Source organism: Polyodon spathula, chromosome 14 (genome assembly GCF_017654505.1).
Source record: "Polyodon spathula isolate WHYD16114869_AA chromosome 14, ASM1765450v1, whole genome shotgun sequence".
In the NCBI taxonomy this organism is placed as follows: Eukaryota; Metazoa; Chordata; class Actinopteri; order Acipenseriformes; family Polyodontidae; genus Polyodon; species Polyodon spathula.
In genome coordinates, this window is record NC_054547.1 from 23,534,930 (window position 1) to 23,552,152 (window position 17,223).

At 37.0% G+C, this 17,223-nt stretch overlaps 1 protein-coding gene across 3 annotated transcripts in view; it reads left to right on the forward strand.

Moving 5' to 3' along the window:
• The first annotated feature begins 471 nt into the window (after positions 1-471).
• The window catches only part of LOC121327195 (pre-mRNA 3' end processing protein WDR33-like), a 67,263-nt gene continuing 50,511 nt past the window's right edge, over positions 472-17,223 (forward strand). For all 3 annotated transcript variants that reach the window (XM_041271062.1, XM_041271063.1, XM_041271064.1), the window contains exons 1-6: positions 472-668; positions 14,091-14,316; positions 14,531-14,599; positions 14,705-14,809; positions 15,282-15,377; positions 15,834-15,985. In XM_041271062.1, coding sequence (XP_041126996.1) covers positions 14,113-14,316; positions 14,531-14,599; positions 14,705-14,809; positions 15,282-15,377; positions 15,834-15,985 — 626 coding nt within the window. In that variant the 5' untranslated portion in view covers positions 472-668; positions 14,091-14,112. The remainder of the gene's footprint in view (positions 669-14,090; positions 14,317-14,530; positions 14,600-14,704; positions 14,810-15,281; positions 15,378-15,833; positions 15,986-17,223) is intronic.

The window sequence follows — 17,223 nt, forward strand, 5'->3', positions numbered from 1 at the left end:
ATCTGGTCCTGGCGAGCATTACAAAATTACAGGGCTTGTGTTTTTTCTATTTTTTGTATTTACATTGTAGTATTTTGTCTATATGAATTACTATACAGTATTTGTAAATATATACAAAGGGAACAATATGTTTGTCGGACTTGTGATACTATATTATTTAATTATATAGTAGATTATTGAATTACTTTGTGTAGCGTCTGTATTTATTTAGCACATGGTGCACAGATGTCTTGTTCAAAACATATTTTAGGCTATACATTTATATCACCAATTCAGTTTTGGGGGTTTTTTTTCCCTGCTTTACCGGTATATATTATATTTGAACTAAAGCAAACAACATGTTTCTTGTTGTACTGAACAATTTGCGTATATTCTCAGTTAAAGGAATCCCCTTCAACAGCATTTTCAGGTAGGAGTTGTATAGTTACGTCTGCTGATGTCCTTTGCACGCTGACGTCGTCTTCTCCCGCCGCGTGCGTGATGACGCATGTTCTTGCGCAGAGAGATGGAGGCCTTTGGGTGACTGCAAGAGAGACGCGAAAAGAAAGAGACCGGAGAAATTCCCAAAACAATATCGGAGCGCAGACAAGTTTATACCAAGGACTGTGCACAGCACCAGGGACCGGCCCAGGAGTACCTTCCCGGGGACAGAGTCGCATATAGAGTGGGTGAGTGAAGGAGGAGGGCCTATGGTGGAAGAGACAGACCAGAGCCTGTCGCCATTAGAGAATTGCCGCTGTGTATTATCTTGAGGACTAGTAAATTGCCTGAAGGGAGCCATGAGTTTCAGTGCGTCTGTTTGTACTGAGTATATATGTCAGTTAACAGTTTCGGGGTGGTTTACCCCCTGATAACGTGATTACAAACTGGGCTGGTGGTGGTTTTACTACGCCAGTCACTGAGATTTAAAAACACTGGTTTGTTTATATTGATTTAGAAAAAAAAAATCAATAATATTTATTTTCTTGTGGTTTATTTTACTTACGTAATGTAATAATTTAAATACATGTACTACGAATACACAAGCCACGATGAAATAACGTGCAATTATGCTGATTGTACTAATTGTTCAATGATATACTTACTGGTGTACGGTATCGGAATAACAAAGCATGTGTGTGCATATCAGGAAATCAAGGTTGTGTTACAGTGGTAAACTCTGAAGTCCTTTTGGGAGTGATACAGAACACTCCCTCGGCCGTTCCTTTCTTATTGTTGGAAAGAGCGGCCTGTTCAGTACAGACCGCATGTGAGTCAGGATTAAAAACAGAACCTGCTGTAGTACAGGACTGGAGACTGCGGTATAGTATAACGACTGTATTGTAGGCACTTAAAGCAGTTTGATGCATTTCTTGTTTTACTATAAGTTTTAATAAGACACGCCTGAGCATGCTACGTACGTGTGGCTAGTAAAGCTCATAGTAAAACTTCTGCAGTGTAAGTCTTATTTCCATACCTGCCAAAGCAATGCACTATGATGGGAAGAAATCTGCTTTCAACTTCTAGGAAAATGTAGGTGTCCATTCCTTGTCTGCTTGATCCTCATCTTTTGATGCAATGTGAGCTTGCCTTTAAAATGGCCTATTAAAACATTATATAAAACTATTTTTTATGTAACTTCAGGTTATACACTCAAATGCTTCATCCATTATTTTCATTGAAATGGATAACAACTAATTCTAATATCTGATGCATCCTATCAAACACAACCCTATCACGCACATGTCCTGTTATGCGTATGTAAAGAAAGTGACATTTAAGCAGCTGTGAGTGAAAAGGTTAAAATATTGTAGTCTTCACTGTTTTATCCGAATCGATTAAATTACAATCAGTAAATAAAATTGAATTGCTTAATCCAGCACCAGTTTTGTGTGGTGTGTGTGTTTTTTTTTTTTAAATCTAACAACTTCACTTTTTGGACTGATAGCAAAAAATACAAACTATATAACTAATAATAATTAAAAAACGTAGATCATTAAGCATCCTGCTAAAAGGGTCAAGGAAAATGTGATAGTAATGTTAGACTTTATAGATGCCAGGCTTTGTTGCACTGTTTCCAATGTTCAATCTTGTTTACAAACCCCTTTTACATAATACAATCACATTTGTTAATAATTAAAATATATAAAAAAAAAAACGAAAAGAAAAAAACATGATATATACAGCCATTTTTATGTAAATCAATAATATATATGTGTTTTTGTAACTTTTAATTAAGTAATCAGAATTAAGTTATTTTTGTGTACTTACACAATGGGCTAGAAAGTGAGTTTTTTTTTAGTCTGTAATCTTCTTACTCCCATCAGTATCAGCAGGTACTCCCAATTAGTGTGTGTTTATACCTTTCTGGCTGACTTACGTTTCGTCTTTCAGAAATGGAAGAGAAACTCCCATTTCGTAGCAGTTTAATTCATTCCTGGTTTTAGAAAGAGTTTAATAAAACACAATGTCCATCTGTTAGTGGTGTAAATTGCACTCTGAAATCTTAATCTCCTTTGGTTATGAATTTTTAGTAAAATACGGATTCAGAGTTTCAGTAAAACACTTTGTAATTCCCCTTTTATCCCCAGCTTGTCCAAATGTCACAACCTTTTTCAGCACAAATAATGGAATGGATCATAATCTCGGGGTGTATGTCAGGGTTCTACGTTTAGATTTTTAACTACTGGCATTTACACTAAGATTATTTTATAAATATTATTTGTTAGAATTACAGATGTAGACTATTTAGGTTGCTATATAATAGGTGATATTTTATTGTGAATACACTACAGCAAAACTTATTTGGTGGTTTGCGCAATATTATACTACTGTTGCTTTAATTGGAAGAGATACGTTTTGTGACGTTGCTGCTGCTCTGAGTTATGCATTTTAATTCAGTAAACAAAAGAGAAAACATGTATCTAAGGAAATAGGGTACAGAGGAAATAAATCTCGTCTTGGACATTGTTTGAACACTTTGTGAACCCGGCTAAACTTTACTGGCTTACACTGTTATGCTGTCTGCTTGTCCACACTCATTTACCTTTTACTCTTGGTAGCGTAAGGGACCAGAGTTCGGGTAGTTGAATACACAAAAAGGTTGCACCCTTTGTATTCAAATAAGAAACTATTCGAAATTCCCACCCCTAATCCTAATTATAAACACTATTAAAACAATATTCATAATACAAAATAATACCAATCCTATATTGAGCGTTGTTGCTTGTGTAGCCTCTCCCAAGTCCGCGCCAATCTTGCTGAGTGATACCAGCGAGTCCTGGAAAGATTCTGAACAGCATTTTTGACCTGAACACATCGGATCCCAAATCAAAAAGTTTGACAATTCAGTTGCCTATCTGGGTATCCATCAGGACATCTTACTGTGAGACTGGATATGATGTAAACAATGTTGAATTCACAACAAATAAACCTGCTGTTTGGTCTGCAAGTCTGAAAAACTGACACCAAACAAGGCTAAACGTTACTTTTTTTTTCTCTGTCATAATGAAGCCTCCACTCTAAATGTTTGTCTTCATTTTTTTTTCATAATTACATTCTTTATGATTTATTGATTTCAGCTCTTTCCTTTGGCTTATTGGTTGACTAGTTGTAGAAAAATTAATTTGTAAAAGATTTGCTGCGGGAACAGATTCTGACTGTACAACAAATATGACGCATGGTGGGAAAGTTTGGATTAGTTCATAGTTATGTTTTTAAAAAATGGTATGTAAATTAATTTTTGTGCTTTATATATATTATATATATATATATATATATATATATATATATATATATATATATATATATATAATGATACTAGTTAAATGTAACCATCCCAGTCGGGCCTGTGGTGCTTCATAACTACCGGCCCCATGCCACAGGGCCATGGTTAATGTCGAACCCTGTATGTAGGCTGTTTGTTTGTTTGTCTTTCCGGTGGTCTTTAGCATGGGTTCTTATCTGCATCATAATCCTAAGCCTCTTTCGTACTGGCACTTCTACCTGGGCCTGGCTCCTGGCTACCTGGGTCACAATCCTGCGTAGTGTGAAACCACGTACCTGGGTCGTACCCAGGATGTGGGCCTACACTCTTTGACCTTGCTATCCTTACTGTATGTTATATTGATTTGGGCAGTTCCAAAAATTAGGCAACCTCACAGTCAGTTTCAAAATCATCCTAATAATACAAATGGGGTGTCATTTTGAGGTAATTATCTATAGTTTACACGTACAGGGCTCAAATTGGCAAGAAAAAAGAGGCAAGGCCTTCAATTAAAAAATGGCCTTGGTTCAAGAGTTTTGTAAAGGGCACCGAGGCCACTAAACCTAAGTCAAGGCCAAAGTGTAGGAGGTTGTGTTATTTTGCTTAGGATTCATAGTAAAATTATATCTAACAGCGGCAACTCGAGTGTCGGATTCACAAAGAGCAAGATACCAAGATTTGTATTTATTCCCATCCTGATAAAAACGCAAGGATCAAACAGAACTTGACGTCAATTCATGTTTAAAGCTAGAGACTATGCAAGGATGAGTAATAAAAAAAAAAAAAAAGTTTACAAAAAGGTATAATGTATAAAAAGGTAAGTGTGCTCATTTATTGTGCCCAGAGAGACCCTATTTGATTAAATGTATTCTTATAACCAGTTCCACTGTAGCAGCTGCTCTATTTTTACACTGAGCGCCTCTACATTATGACAGTTTCACTTTTCAGAGGAACACAGCTGTCATCACCAAGGTGTGCCTCGAGAGGAAGTGAGATCCCTCACCAGGAAATTAAATCTTCCCACCAGCAATGTGGCCATTTGTATTGGAGCTTGCTCTCTACGCTCAAGGCATTGGCTTTTACCGCTACACTATGGGACCATTTTGTTCAATTGTAATAGCATATATTCTACACCGTTTAACATAAGCTTACCTCAGAAATACTATTCCAGCGTGTAACAGACAATATGCCAAGGCCTGTATTGCATTTGTGGATGAACTGAAAAAAAACACACTTGCTTTTATCATAAGTTGGACAAATAATGATAAAACACTATAATACAATATTGAAAAGTATTTCCTAGTGTTGTTGTGGTAAAAAGAAGGAAATTAAAATAAGGGGATAACGGCAATTTAACCATTTAAGTTTTGATCCTGACAAACGCAGTTGTAAGTCCCTTAAATATTTCTAAACTACTGGCCTGAAAAATTTTTTGTTTTGCAAATTTTTTGCAGACTGCGCAGATCTACTTTTCTATTTTTATTTATTTTTTATAGTTGTAATCCATGTACTTTAAAGAGAGATGTTCATTGTTGGTTAGTTGTTTTTTTGTTGTTTTTTTTTCCCCCACTGCTGATGTGACAACCATGCAAATGACATAATCATGTTGTTTGGATCCAAACATTTCCTAAATTGGTGTTTACAGGCATATGTAGCTGTGTAGCGGAAAGGGCACTGTGGCCATAATTGCAGTGAATAGACATGTATTTTGATGGGCATTGCTGCAGTTAAGGGCACCCTTGGCAATTGCCACGTGGACACCATTAAGTTTGAACCATAAATTATATATATATATATATATATATATATATATATATATAAAATTGTCTTCAGATTTTTCATTGTGCTGACAGCTCCGATTCTGAATTTACAGCCAAGACGGTTTTATAGTTGCATGGTTTCGTTAAACTGGGATTAAAGACCAAATGCAGCTGCTACATTAAGGTAATGTCGCTTTTCTATTTTCTGTGATAGTCAGCACTTTTAAGATATTTGGTAGACCACTATGTTCTATAATTTTTATTGTATTTCATTGTTTTAACCACTATAAGAATAAAGACAACCACCGGCTTTAAGATGGTGGTTTTCCTTTCAGTACACCGCTGTTTTCAAGTTTTAGGGTGGGGATAGGCTGTATGGTCTGTTGGGAAAAGGGCTTGTAACCAGGAGGTCCCTGGTTCAAATCCCAGCTCACTCACTGTGTGCCCTTGAGCAAGTCACATAACTCTGTCTTTTGGGTGAAATGTTGTAAGTGACTCTGCAGCTGATGCATAGTTCACACACCCTAGTCTCTGTAAGTCGCCTTGGATAAAGGCATCTGCTAAATAAATAATAAAAATAAAACATTTGAGAGGTTACCAACACTTTCCACAAGAGGGAGCATGAAGTTCACTGAAGACTGGTCAGTAGTCTGCAGATTACTCTTCCTTGGCATTCAAGAGCATGTGACTGATAACTTGTATTTCTAGGATTTACAAATGTAAGTTATTTTCTTATCTACATATCTTTCATGTTATTTGACTTCCAGTTCTTTCTTGCCTATGTTTTTCATCACATCCTTGGAATTTGTGAACTGTACTTTTAAGAAGTTTTGGTTCACCAAGATGCAAAGCCACATACAACATTCTTGAAATTGATTATTTTAGGGACAGAGACTGGGGCACTTTGTCATCAGTCGTCATTCAACTTGACAAATGTTTAAAGCGGATCTCAGTCTAATATTGAAGTAGTAATGGTTTTTCTGTATGTTCAGACAGCCCAAAACAATTCAGTTGTCCACAGGTAATCCAGCACTTTTAAAAATAGTTTGTGTATAAAAAATAGAACCAAAACAGAATTTTATACCAAATGATGTGAATGACACCTGAATAAGAGAACTCTTAGCGATAAATAAACCATTTTACCTTTTAATAATGGAGAGGTTTTTTGTAATACCTGCCCGCTTTGGTTAGGGTATTTAAATGTTCCTTTTGTCATTGTGCAGTTGAAACTAACAGTGAAAAATTGATTCTAACCTTAGGTACTATAAAATCTGTTGTCATGGCTATATTTGTTTATAGTAGTTAAGATTGTTTTTAATAGCTTTACTCCTGTTATTTGATTGCACTGGCAGTGGTTTGAGGCTAATGTATTTTTTGTGTTTTTAATACCATAGTCTTCACAAATAGAAAATAATTAGAAATGTTTTTATTCCTAAATGCTTTTAAACATTATTACTGCATTAATATATTTTGAACTGCTTATCCATTTGTCCTGAAACTTGGTATTAACATTTAGCTGACATTGTTAATTTATAATTAAAGCTGAGATTGTATCACGGTTTCTGTGATTTAAGAGAGAGCATTGAACTTTACCAACTGTATTCCTCCTTAACAATTTTTTTCCCTATCGAAAGAGCGTGGCTGCCTTACCTTGCAATGTGAGGTGTACCGATTTTTTTTTTTTTTTAAGACTTCAGTTAAGTGATCAGTTCGGCAATTCGGTTCACATTGACCATAATAAAAAATGTAGAGAGAGATTATAATATATTATATACAGTACCAGTCAAAAGTTTGAGTACACTTGCTAGAAACTAGGTTTTTTCATAATTGACAATGTTTTATGTCGTATACGTTTCTGTAAATACTTGCAAATGAAAACACGTTACAATATACAAAACATAAGGAGTATCCAAGCAATGTTCAAGAAAATCGAAAATTGTCTCTAAATCTTGGATTCCTCAAAATAGCCACCCTTTGCCTTAATAACAGCCTCACAAACATGAGGCATTCGGTTAACAAGTTTCAGCAGGAAATCACCCGACATGTCTTCCCAGCTCTTCTGCAGCAGTTCCCAGAGATGTAGGCCACTTTTGGGTCTTTGCTTTGACTCTTCTGTCCAGTTTGTCCCATACAAGTTCTATGGGATTGAGGTCTGGAGACTGGGCAGGTCATTAGATTGAGTTGTCCTTCACTTTCCTTCTTCGCCAGATAGTTCTTGCACAACTTTGAGGTGTGTTTCGGGTCATTATCTTGCTGAAGAATGAAGGACTGCCCAACTAGCCGTAATCCTGATGGAATGGCATGCCTCTGAAGTATGCTATGATAGCCATGCTTGTTGAGCTTGCCATGGACTTGGTAAAGATCACCAACTCTGTCACCAGCAAAGCAACCCCAGACCATGACACTGCCTCCTCCATGCTTGACAGTAGGAACCACACATGCAGAACTCATGCGCTCACCCTCTCTGCTTTTTACAAATACTCTGCAGCTGGACCCATATATTTCAAATTTTGACTCATCGGTCCATAAGGCAAGTCTCTTCCTCTTATTTTGCACTCTCAACAATGGTTTCTTTGCAGCAGTTCTTCCAGTTAGGCCAGCTTCACGCAATCTTCTCTGAACAGTTGATGTTGAAACATCTGTACTTCTAGTAGCATTTAGCTGAGCTTGTATTTCAGGGGCAGTTAATCGCTGGTTTCGCAGACTTGTGACTTGAATGAACTTGTTCTGATTCTGAGGTCACCCTTGGCCTGCCTGACCTTGTTCGGTCCTCATGAGTGCCAGTTTCTTCCAATCGTTTTGGTCTTGGCCACAGCAGTTACAGACACTTGCAAAGTTCTTGCGATTTGTCTTAAAGATTGACCTTCATTTCTTAAAGTAATTACAGACTGTCTTTTTCCTTTGCTTAACTGAGCCTGTTTTGCCATTTTCTTCTCCCTTACATTCAGGAATGACAAACTTGTGCCTGTGTTACTTATATTTATAGTAATCATGGCCCCTCACCTGTTAACAATAATTGGTGACAAAAGGTTCATTAGGTAACATGCTAGTTAACTCGGAGAACATCTAACAAAGACACTTTTATATTTAGGCCAGTGTTCTAACGCAGTGTTACACACATTTCAGACTTAACTGACTTGGGCTTCAGACTGAAATCCCCTTGCTTTGGGTGACCATTTCATTGAAATTGACAAGATTTACATTTTCATTTAAAAATTACATTTTTGAATGCAATTCACTTAATTATAAGCTTTTATAAGTATACATATCATATAATGAAATATTAAGTGTTTATAGACAAGTGTATACAGTTAAAAGCATAGATAATCATGAAAAACCGGGTTTCAAGCAGGTGTACTTAAACTTTTGACTGGTACTGTGTGTGTGTAATATATATATAAATTACATACATAGAGCTCTGGAAATAATTGAGACCACTGCAAAATTATCAGTTTCTCTGGTTTTACTATTTATAGGTATGTGTTTGGGTAAAATGAACATTTGTTTTATTCTATAAACTACTGACAACATTTCTCCCAAATTACAAATAAAAATATTGTATATATTTCTTTCAGGACAACCTTGTACTTGGCTTGATTGATGCCAAATCTGCCCGATTCCAGCCTTGCTGAAGCACCCCCAGATCATCACCGATCCTCCACCACATTTCACAGTGGGTGCGAGACACTGTGGCTTGTAGGCCTCTCCAGGTCTCCGTCTAACCATTAGACGACCAGGTGTTGGGCAAAGCTGAAAATTGGACTCATCTGGGGGTGCTTCAGCAATGCTGGAATCTGGCACATTTGTCTTTGTGAAGGACACATGAATCAAGCCAAGTACAAGGTTGTCCTGGAAGAAAACTTGCTTCCTTCTGCTCTGACAATATTCCCCAACTCTGAGGATTGGTTTTTCCAGCAGGACAATGCTCCATGCCACACAGCCAGGTCATCAAGGTGTGGATGGAGGACCACCAGATCAAGACCCTGTCATGGCCAGCCCAATCTCCAGACCTGAACCCCATTGAAAACCTCTGGAATGTGATCAAGAGGAAGATGGATGGTCACAAGCTATCAAACAAAGCCGAGCTGCTTGAATTTTTGCGCCAGGAGTGGCATAAAGTCACCCAACGTCAATGTGAAAGACTGGTGGAGAGCATGTCAAGACGCATGAAAGCTGTGCTTGAAAATCAGGGTTATTCCACCAAACATTGATTTCTGAACTTTTCCTAAGTTAAAACATTAGTATTGTGTTGTTTAAAAATGAATCTGAACTTATTTTCTTTGCATTATTCGAGGCCTGCCGACACTGCATCTTTTTTTGTTATTTTGACCAGTTGTCATTTTCTGCAAATAAATGCTCTAAATGACAATATTTTTATTTGGAATTTGGGAGAAATGTTGTTAATAGTTTATAGAATAAAACAAAAATGTTCATTTTACCCAAACACATACCTATAAATAGTAAAACCAGAGAAACTGATAATTTTGCAGTGGTCTCAATTTTATCCAGAGCTGTGTGTGTGTGTGTGTATATATATATATATATATATATATATATATATTGTAAAAGATCCACTCACTTTTCACGTTTGTTGCCTCTTTAAGATAGACCCAGGACACAGAAATGGAATTGCTTTAGCGCTGACGCGCACTTTTAATAAACATAAAACAAAACAAACAAAACAGAAACAAACACCTAGCTCTCTCTTGGAGCTCTAACTAACACTAACGGGAACCTAACTAAACATTCAGGACGGCGAAGCCGTTTACCTGGCACCAACACCAAATACAAACTCACACGGGCTTCACTCCGTACTTCACCTTCGATACGACTGGACACACACACACTCAGTTGGGCTCTTCACTCAGCAGCCTGGAACAGACTGGCTGCCTCTCTTAAATACCCTGCACCTGGCTCTAATTTACAACTACCATCAGGTGCAGGGGATTACTAAACAATTAAACAATTACACAATTAAACCCCATAATACCCAAATGTGCATTCTCACAAGGTTTCACGCAGGGAAGGATTTTAACCCCCTCCCTGATACCTTACAATATATATAGATATAGATAGATAGATAGATAGATAGATCTATATATATATATCTTTTATAGACAGACTAATATTTATGTATATTGTAAAAAAAAAAAAAAAAAAAATCCTGTAGAATTCATACCTGTGACTTCCACACACCATTTCCCCCTTCCTCTGTGGTTTTGAACAAATTTACCGCCTGCTCTGTGATTTTTGGTACAGATTTCCATGACAAAATACCATTCTTATTTATAATAAAGCAACTGCAAAATAGTACAATGACTTCCTCCTGAGATACAATATTTTGACACATCTGATGGACCCCTGAAACCAATTAAATTGGATATGGATAACAAGTTGAATTTGTAGTGTGCTCTGGTTTATTTCTGAAACAAGTGTTTTTGCACATACCGTGACTGATTCTTTGAACCACTGAACACTTTAAATGTATGTCATTAACAAAATGTTTCAAAATAAAATGCTTTAAGTGCAATATGAATACTACAATACAATTGTTGCACAACAGTTGTGTCAAATGCTTTGACGTAGTGTCTATTTTCTCAATAGTTCCATTTACAGGTAGTATCCAGCAGGGAACATTAACTGTTTCAGTGCCATATTGATGATCATATTGATGATACAGGCCACTTGCTTTCAGGCAGTGTGTGTATCTTTGCTACATATTGCTGATGATCTAGAGCAGTGGTGCACAACTTGGTCCTGGTGGGCCGATGTCCCTGTAGGTTTATATTCCAACTGCACCCTAAAGTACTTTATTGGACCTTATTAGAAGCTTAATTGATCCAATTAACTAATTTAGGGTATGGTTAGAACAAAAACCAAGAGGGACACTGGCCCTCCATGACCTGAGTTGTGCACCTCTGATATAGAGAAACCACTTGAACTTGTTGGATTGCCTTGATTTATACTGTATCTGGCTTTTCTATCTCTTCAGTTGGTATTTTTCAGGGCTTCAGTACTAGTTTGTTAAATTTGTAGGTGTTTCTTTTGGTTTTGAAAACACAATTAAATGTGTTATGGTGACCTGATAGGCTTGGGTTTTGGTTTGAGATGCCTAAATACTCCCATGCAGAAGGGTTCTGCTGCTTTCAATTATGGTCAGTTTATCAGTTTCTGTGTTTGCATCTGTTCTTCCCTGTAAAGATAGGGCTCAGTATCTGTTTGGCAGAGTTAGCTAAGAAAGTTCATGGGTTGCAATGGAACGGAAGGACACCTTTATCGATTTATTTGTGAAGGTTAGATAGGTGCAGGACAGAAGTAGACCAATCCTAACTTTGCTGACACTGATAAAAAAAAGTCTTATAATCAATACCCAATAGAATGTTACCGATTTTTATAAATAACACTCCGTTTCACTGAATTAAGATTTAATAGCTGTATTTGAAATAATAATTTGTTGTGTATACAGTACACATTTGTCTGAGCCACAACTGAGATGCAAAGTCTTTAATGTGTGAATTCCAAGCAGGGTGGCATGTTCATGATACTGAATGTTGAACCCATCAGTTATGGTTTCAGTCTTATAAAAACAAAAAGTGACTTGTGGTAACCGTGTACCCAGGTATGCCAAAAATGTTTTTTCAAAAATTTTCATTGTTGTTAAATCACCTTTTCATATTGTGTGTTTCTTCTTTGAAATCATGCATTAGTCAGCTTTGGTACCTTGCGCATTGTGAACATATACTTAACTATTTAGTTTAGCTTACAAACTTTTTAGTTTAATAAAATAAAATGAAGAAAGTCTTACTCTTACCACTCTTACCTTTTCATCTCAAGGGTGCTTATTTTGTTAACCTGTAACTGCTAGATCAGTTGCAGAAAATAGAGTACACATGACATGTTAAGTATTTGTATTTAATTTACTTTAAATGCTGGTATACCGCTGTAAACAAAGAGCACAGCCCCAGTTGTGGCCATTCTTACTGTGTATACTGAATAATGGTTGTCTTAAGGGCTAATCGCACTACAGCGTTGATTCGCTGCATTTTGTTTTTTTTACGCAAAACGTTTCGCTGCGATTTTTGCATTCAGACTTTCTTCTCTTCTTCAGAGCAGTAACCATGCGGTAGCTTGCACTCGGTCCATATCACCTTCAGATTTCATTCAAATTTAGCAGGACAGCGTGGTGATCGCTGTGTTTTTTTTCATCCAAAAATGTTACATTTTTCTATAGCCCTTTACTGCAATGAAAGGGGCTGCTGCACTTTACATTTTGGCTTTGCTCTCCACTTTTAGGTGCAGTAGGTTTTATGCAGCCTGAAATGTTTTCCTTTTTACATGGTGTGTGCTGTCTGTTTTATGCTTGAATGCTTGTGTTTTGACACATACCACTTGAATACTTTTAACTGCAAATTTCATTACATTCAGACTTCTAAATACATATATAACGATCATATGAAGTGGTTTTAAGATTAAAGTTATTATTACTTTTTTAAATAGGAACATTTTACAATTCTAGTATTTGGAGTAATGTATATTATGATTAGGGCTTCTGATTTTCGGTTTTAACCGATAAAATACAATAAAACACCCCCCGACAAAAAAATTAAATTGGTGGATAGCCAAAAAACAACAAAAAAAACTGTAAATGGTTAATCAATTCACGTTGACTTTACCCTTTTTCGATTATAAAAATAAAACTTACTACAAAAATAATTAATACATTTCTCAGTGCTGCAGGGCAATGTCCTGCCTTCCTGACTTGCATCTATCATGGATTAGTTCTGAATAATTTAAACCCGCCCCAACTGAGTGACAGCACATTCCTACATTTTGGAAACTCCACTTGCTTGATTTAAAACGAGATTACAATCAGGATGGAGGCTTGTTAGCAGGATTTAAAGCTGTATTGTAGTTAAGATACAGAGGATTTAAAACAGAATTGTGGCGAAATGTACAAAAATGTCTACACACAAAAACCCCAGAAGAATGTGCCTGTGACCATAGAGATTTGTTTGTGGAAGACAGCAAAATAAAGAAGGTACAACTTTTAAGTGTGCAAGTACTGTCGAGTGACTGCATATTTTGTCAGGAAAAAAAAAAAATGCTCAAGCATTTTGGAAAGTAACCAAAAACACCAATTTCTTATAGTATATCAAAAACGAGAGCCCTGAAAAAAAATTTACATAACTCAAATAGCTAAAAAGTAAGCACTGAAAAGTACAATTAATAAAACCGAAAAACAGAAGACCTAATTATGATTGTAAATACCAAAAACATCTAGTTCTCTTTTCGTTCCTTACCTACCTACTGTATTTTGAGAACAGTGTGTGAAGTTTACAAACAATTACCAAACTTCACCTACCTTATTTGGACAAGTAACTTCACATCCACAAGGTCAATGGCCTTTGCAAGTTCACTTAAAAACTACACCAGTTATGTAACCCTTATCTGTAGTTAGCTTCATAAGTATTGATAGTTGCACCATGTGTTTTTTTATTATATTGCTACAGATTGTAGAATTATGTTTCACTTCTTGAGAAAATAATAGATTTTTTCCGCTAAATCTTTTTCCTCTCCTCTCCCAGGTGTGCTGACCCAGGCGACACCATGGCGACAGATATCTCCTCCCCGCCCCGGTTCTTCCACATGCCACGGTTCCAGCACCAGGCTCCACGGCAGCTTTTCTACAAGCGACCCGACTTTGCTCAGCAGCAGGCCATGCAGCAGCTCACCTTTGACGGGAAGCGCATGAGAAAGGCAGTGAACCGCAAAACCATTGACTACAATCCTTCTGTCATTCGCCACATCGAGGTATGCACCTGGCAGCTCAGGAGAACAGACCCCTAATTCTAAATCAGATATTTCACTAATTGCACACGTTACAATAAAGGATGACTGGCTATGTAGACTGAGCCCATGTGCTATGTGCAAGAAATTCATAGCAATATGAACCTGTTGCAGATACAGGTTGAGTTGATTTGAATGTTCTTGGAGTATTGTGTGATTTTGATTTATCCCTCCCCAGAATCGTTTATGGCAGAGAGACTATCGAGATCTCCGAGTCATCCAGCCTGATGCTGGCTATTACAACGATGTAAGTAAGCCTTCCGAGGCAAGTTGCACTGTGTTGGTTCTCTTCATTAAACGTGTGTTTAGTGTATTTTCTCTGTTGCTCTTAACAGTTTATCTTTTCCCACAGCTTGTTCCTCCAGTGGGAATGCTAAAAAACCCAATGAATGCAGTCACCACCAAGTTTGTCAGAACTTCTACCAACAAAGTCAAGTGCCCTGTTTTTGTCGTCCGGGTGAGTAATTGTAAAGCTTGTTTACGTCAGCTGCAGTCTCTGACTATTTGGGATTAAAAGCTAGGGTAGAATTCACTAGGCGAATACAACAAGATTTATTTCACATCATGGTGTAGCGCTATAGGATTCAAACAGCATTTACCACAAGTGGCTGTAGAGGGCTCCACTAATGCCTCACTCAACCTTGATGGATTTTTTGGAAAATCATTAAAAACCACAGCAGGAAAGATGTTAAAGATGTTTTTCATAAAACCATAATTATGGTTAAGTTTGGTGAGTGTAACAGAAAACAAATATCAAAATATGGTGTGGTTTCCGAGCCCTTCCTTCAACCACTAAATCTATAAACTACCTATTTTATTACTGCGCAGTGATACCAGCAGAAACAATTACAAAGTTCCTTAAATACACAAGAGGAAAATGACAAAATAAAAAGAAAAGACTGAAAACTGCTTCCTTCTTTCCATGGCAGTGGACCCCTGAAGGTAGGCGCCTGGTTACTGGGGCCTCCAGTGGAGAGTTCACACTATGGAATGGACTGACCTTCAACTTTGAAACCATTCTACAGGTAACATTGCTTTTCTTGTGTATTTCTGTTTAATGTCAATAGTATTTGAAGTTAGTCATTCCTGTAATTTGGTAAATGGATAATTGGCTGAAAGTTTTATCGCAGGGAATAAACTGATTGTCGGAAGTGGTGAGATTTTCACACAAAATGCATTATGTGGGTTTGACAAAAATATATCATTTAGTGTTTTAAGAATAAACCATGACATTTCATTGTTAATGTTAAGTGGTGCAGTAAATTATCTTTTACACTCCAAGCAACAACAAAGATTTGTAATAAGTTAATTTCCAAGCTATCACCAGTAAGTCAACGTTTTTTTTTTTTTTTTTTATAGGCCACTCATGCTTTGAGTGTCTTAGTTGCTTTTCTGAATAATTGAGTTGCGCACGGTTTGAGTCTTCATGACTGATCTTTAATTGTCATGTCTGTTTGTGTGTCCCCCCCCCCCCCCCGCAGGCCCACGACAGCCCTGTGCGAGCCATGACCTGGTCCCATAATGACATGTGGATGCTGACAGCAGACCATGGAGGCTATGTGAAGTACTGGCAGTCCAACATGAACAACGTCAAGATGTTCCAGGCGCACAAGGAGGCGATTAGAGAGGCCAGGTTTATACACAATCTACCATTTTCTGTAGTTTATCACAGCCTGGTTTTATTGTTGTCATATTGTATAGCATGCATAAGCCTACAGGGGCTGAATGCCGCTAATGTGGGAGTGTCTTTTACACCTGCTTTACACCTTCTGGTTGTTTCCACCTTCTCACAATGTTGCTGTGTTTTGTCCCATATGATTTTTTTTTTTTTTTTTTTTTTTTAGCTAGAGATGTATATGTATGCAGTTTGTGACACTGCATTAATATTTCTCGATTTTGATGACCATGTATATTTGCTTATTTTTTTTATATACATTTTTTTATATATCTATATAAGCGCTGTGTATGGCAAGGTTTCAAACTTTCCAAATAAAGTATTATTTTTATTATAAATATTTATATCTATTAACGAGAAGCTTTGAATAAATACATAAACAGGAATAACAGCATTTACTGAGAGAACTCCCTTAAATAAAGCTGTTCCCAGATCACACTGAGGGACTGTGCTGTATATCAACAACAAGGGAAATGTCTATTCATGGAGAGGTGTCTTTCTCCTGAATTTTACTGCTGGTACAACCTGACACGTTGTCGGTAAACTCCTCTTAGGGTCTTGAAAACCTGTTAGTGTCCTATAGAGCCGCCCACAGGCTAGGCAGCATTTTACTCTTCAGAGGATTAAGTAGCCAAATGTAATAAGAAGTCTTTATACCAAGTCGCCTTTGGCCAGAAGATGGGGTTTGAATTTATATGGCAGCTATGCAAAATCTCTGACATTTTTATTGACAAAGTTGCCAAGGGACAGAATACTGTTTTTTTTATATTTAAATTGACTAAGCATTCGGGTTATAACTCCTGGAAATTGGTCAGTTATTTCAGAGGTGCCCAAAAAACTGTATTCCTTTTGAAGGTGTAATACCCAAGGTTTTAAAAAATAAATGCTGCGACTATAATTAGCATAACAGTCCCATGTTTCAGTGTTTGCTGCTTTTTTACATTTTTCTGCCACAACACAATTCATTTCCTGTGTTACAGATAAAAGGACAGCATTCTATGCTGCCCATAGGAAAGAGGGACACTAAAACCTGTAACACAAAGTGAATAAGTGGAAACTAATTACGTCCTGCCAACAGGGTTGAGATAACAGATCAACACAATACGAAATGACTTCTGAGTGTTATTTTAATTAGCATTGCAGAAAAAAAAAAAATTAACGCCTTGGCTGTGTCATCTTTTGACTAACTTGTAATT